Here is a 4060-nt window from a genome sequence, read left to right on the forward strand (position 1 = left end):
TCTAAGGGAACAACATCATACCACATTCACCATTATGCATGCATAATGGCTTCTTCTTCCTCTTAGTTTCTTTCACCTTTTAATTTTCTCTTAATTAAATCGTTTAGTGTTAATTTGTTATTATAGCCTCTGCTCCTCTCCTCGTGGGGTCCTTCAACCTCATTTGGGGGAACCTCCATCCATTTGTATTCATCATTCCTTAGTAACTTAAATTTAAGCAAGGAGTTTAGACAGAATTTTTCCTTTTTTTTTCTTCTGAATTGATCACAATAGTTTTTCTTGTTTCAATTTAAAAAGAACATTGCTTAGAAGGGAAGAACATATATTGTTCATACATATACCCAGGTGTATATTTGTTTAATTATTATATAGAGATCCTTAGAACTTAGAAGAATATAATGAATTGCTTTCCGTGCTTCACTTCTCAAAAAAGCAAGAAAAGCAGTAGCAGCAAGGATTTTTCTCCTCCTCCACAGGAACAGGAACAAGTTGTAGCAAGACCACCAGGTATTAAACTAATTGATAATTAATTAGCAAGATATTAAGAGGTCGTTGTATGTGTGTATTTTGATGAGGAAAGTAATTAAGTGCGTGCATGCATGCATGCAGATATAAAGAAACCAAAGGCAGAAGACATAAACCAAGTAGACACATCGAATATTAAAGCACACAATTTCACATTCCGTGAGCTAGCAACCGCAACAAAGAATTTCCGGCAAGAAATGTTGATGGGTGAAGGTGGCTTTGGCAGAGTCTACAAGGGCACAATCCCTGCAACCGGCCAGGTCATATATAAATTAATTTATTAACACAACAATATCATTAGTTTCTCCTTTCAATTTTATCATTTTATGTTTTGTTTGTTAATAATTTCTGTGTGTACAGGTGGTAGCAGTGAAGCAACTGGACCGAAATGGAATGCAAGGAGGAAGCAAGGAATTTCTGGTTGAGGTTTTGACTCTAAGCCTCATGAGCCATGAGAATCTCGTCAAACTCACTGGTTATTGTGCCGATGGTGATCAACGTCTTTTGGTGTATGAATTCATGCCTGCTGGCTCTCTAGAAAAGCGCCTTCTCGGTAGCCGATCATTCTTGCTTATCTTTTCTTTCTCTCTACATTCTTGCTTGTTGTGCTAATTTATTATTGCGGAGCAGAGCGGGGACCGGAGCAACCTCCATTAGATTGGTACGTGAGAATGAAGATAGCATCTGATGCGGCAAAAGGACTATGGTACTTGCACGACATGGCAAATCCCCCTGTCATATTCAGGGACTTGAAATCCTCCAACATCTTGCTGGACAATGATAACAATGCAAAGCTATCCGATTACGGACTTGCAAAACTTGCTGGTAAAGATAAGATGAACATTGTTCCTACCAGAGTTATGGGCACCTATGGTTATAGTGCCCCTGAATACGTAAGAACAGGTCAACTCACCTTGAAGTCAGATGTCTATAGTTTCGGTGTTGTCTTGCTAGAGCTCATAACTGGACGCCGCGCAGTTGACACCACTAGACCCAACGACGAGCAAAATTTAGTTTCATGGGTAAGTAACTCATAACAATCTTTATGCTGAGAAACGGTTATGATTGTATATATTAACTTGGCATACCTTGGTTTTATTTTTGTAATATGATTAAACAGGCACAACCCATATTTAGAGACCCGAAAAAGTATCCAGAAATGGCAGATCCACTTCTGAAAGGCAAGTTTCCAGAGAAGGATCTGAATCAAGTTGTTGCAATAGCAGCCATGTGCCTACAGGAGGAATCAGCAGCGCGTCCTCTCATGAGTGATGTGGTGACTGCCCTCAGTTTTCTCTCAACAACTCCGCCTCCGGAGGCCAATCCTCAGCCTGAGCCTGAGCCTGAGCCTGAGCCTGAGACCGAGCCGGAGCCTGAGCCTGAGCCCGAGCCTGAGCCTGAGCCTGTCCCTGCCCCTGCCCCTCTTTCTGCTGCGCGGTCGGCCAAGAGTGAAGCATCCGCAAGTGTGAGTGGCAGCGGTAGTGACAGCGGAAGTGATAGTGGAAGCTACAGCCAGAGCCAGAGCCAGAGCGATTATGATGGATCTGATGGTGAATCAGACTACTATGAAGAGGATGAAGATAAACGAAGCTACAGCCCACAAGATAGTATACAATCCAGGGAATTCTACTCCAAGTCAAGCCGCAAAAGCAGCACCAGATCATCGTCCAGGGCTCACAGCGATGTAACTTCGAATTCCGAAGATGAAAGGAGAGGACCATCCCCACGCAAAGCCAGTAGGAAACATTTAAGCCAGAAGATTAGCAAGAAGTCTTCCAGCAAGGAAAAAGAATTAGGCCAGAATAGCAGTAAGAAAGCTGCTTCTCGGAAGAACAGAGAATTAAAGCAGAAGAGTAGCAGAAACAAAGATAGAGAATTGAGCCAAAAGAGCAGTAAGAAAAAACCATCATCTTCTTCAAAGAGGAGAACCGGGGTGGGACCAGAGGAGTCAAAGTCAAGGGATGAAGGTGAAGCCATGCTTAGTGAGAGATCATCACGAGAGGATATATCTTACGGTCACGACAACCAAGAGAGTAGTGAGAGCATCCCATTCGAGTATGAACGCAGCAAGGAACCATCAGCTATCCCGCCATTGCCACCAACAGCAAGCACTCTCACATAATTTTTCTGTCCACGTCTGCTTGTTTATTATACATATGGTTTGTTATGCCAGACAACTACACTTGACACTTAACCATCATTATATATACGTTCCTCTTCTTTTTCTTTTCTTTTTTTTTTCATTTACTTCGTAGGCTTCAGGTATATTCTGTATCTAACTTTAGTTGAAGATCAAGAGTGAATGGCAATTCTGTATTATATATGTGTATGGCAATTGTATTGTTCTTGCTGTTGCTGATATACGCATGTTGAATCAATGAATCAAGTATATATTTGGTCCAATTGACAAATTATTCCTTAAACCAAATCTGTAATGTATTTGTTTAGTATATATGTAGCATCCTGATTCCCAAGGAGAATTATTATTGAATCTATCAACTATCATTGACTTGCTTTATGAATATAATCTTCTTTAATCTTCTCTGTGAACTGTGATTAGTCATTAAACATTGGAATTCTCATCTGAAACACTCATAACACTTGACAGCTAAATATCCTTCAATGAATTCAAGAAACTCTTCCGTTATAGATAGATAGACATACATAACATTCAGAATGTTTGGTTGGATCAAACCACACTGAAAAGCAATCAGAGAAAATTCAGGAAGGCAAGTCTAACCTGACATAGAACTCACACTGCAATTCCTTGTAACCATTCATTTAACATTGGAAGAGAAAGAAATCAAAGGAAATGACATGCAATTAGAGGAATATTTATCTTCCTTAGCTTCCATTTATATATATAAAATATAGAAAAAGTCTAGGAGAGCAGCACTTTTATCAAAATCAGGCCAGTACTGACCCCTAGCACTCCTCATAAATATATTCATATTTAACAGCTCATAATTATATATGCACATGGTCAGGTTCCACTAATCTTTTTATGATACAGTCCCCGATTGCTCTAGGATTTTATTTATTAACTAACTTTGTTTGGCGCGCCTAATAAGATTGAGAAAGTTGTGATGTGAATGAGGTTGCGTGGTTGAGGTCAAGGTCGTCGAGTTTGGGATGATGAGTGGAGGCAAATCTTACTTTAAGATTACGGGATCTGGTAGCATTAATTTGATTTTCCTTCTTCCTGAGGCAGGGCTTTAACTCAGGATCAGGGAGGTGGTGGTGATGATCGCGGCGGTTCAGTAGTAGTCCCTTAGAATGAGAAACTCTTTCTTCACTTACACAAGAATGAAGCATGTTGGTGGTGGTAAAGCTACCTGCCGCATTGTGTTTCTTCATGAGATTTCGGATAGTGCGGCAAGGGACGATGAAGAAGACGTTGCCGGGAGTGAGGATGGACTGGGGGCTGACTACGATCCAAGGGAAGCGGAAGATGTCGGGGCGGGTAACACAGTGTCTAGGGTTCCGGCTCATGACGTCAGAAGCTCTAACTGGCTTGCTGTGAAGCTCTACGAAG

The 4060-nt window shown here is 41.0% G+C and overlaps 1 protein-coding gene across 1 annotated transcript; it reads left to right on the forward strand.

The window, feature by feature from the left end:
* Positions 1 to 398: 398 nt before the first annotated feature.
* Positions 399 to 2647, forward strand: LOC130933496 (probable serine/threonine-protein kinase PBL25). Its single transcript, XM_057863131.1, has 5 exons — positions 399 to 507; positions 610 to 785; positions 886 to 1078; positions 1156 to 1547; positions 1646 to 2647. The coding sequence occupies exons 1-5, from the start codon at positions 399 to 401 to the stop codon at positions 2645 to 2647; spliced, it is 1872 nt and encodes a 623-aa protein (XP_057719114.1).
* Positions 2648 to 4060: the final 1413 nt, after the last annotated feature.

The sequence above is a fragment of the Arachis stenosperma genome, chromosome 6 (assembly GCF_014773155.1).
Source record: "Arachis stenosperma cultivar V10309 chromosome 6, arast.V10309.gnm1.PFL2, whole genome shotgun sequence".
Taxonomy (NCBI): domain Eukaryota; kingdom Viridiplantae; phylum Streptophyta; class Magnoliopsida; order Fabales; family Fabaceae; genus Arachis; species Arachis stenosperma.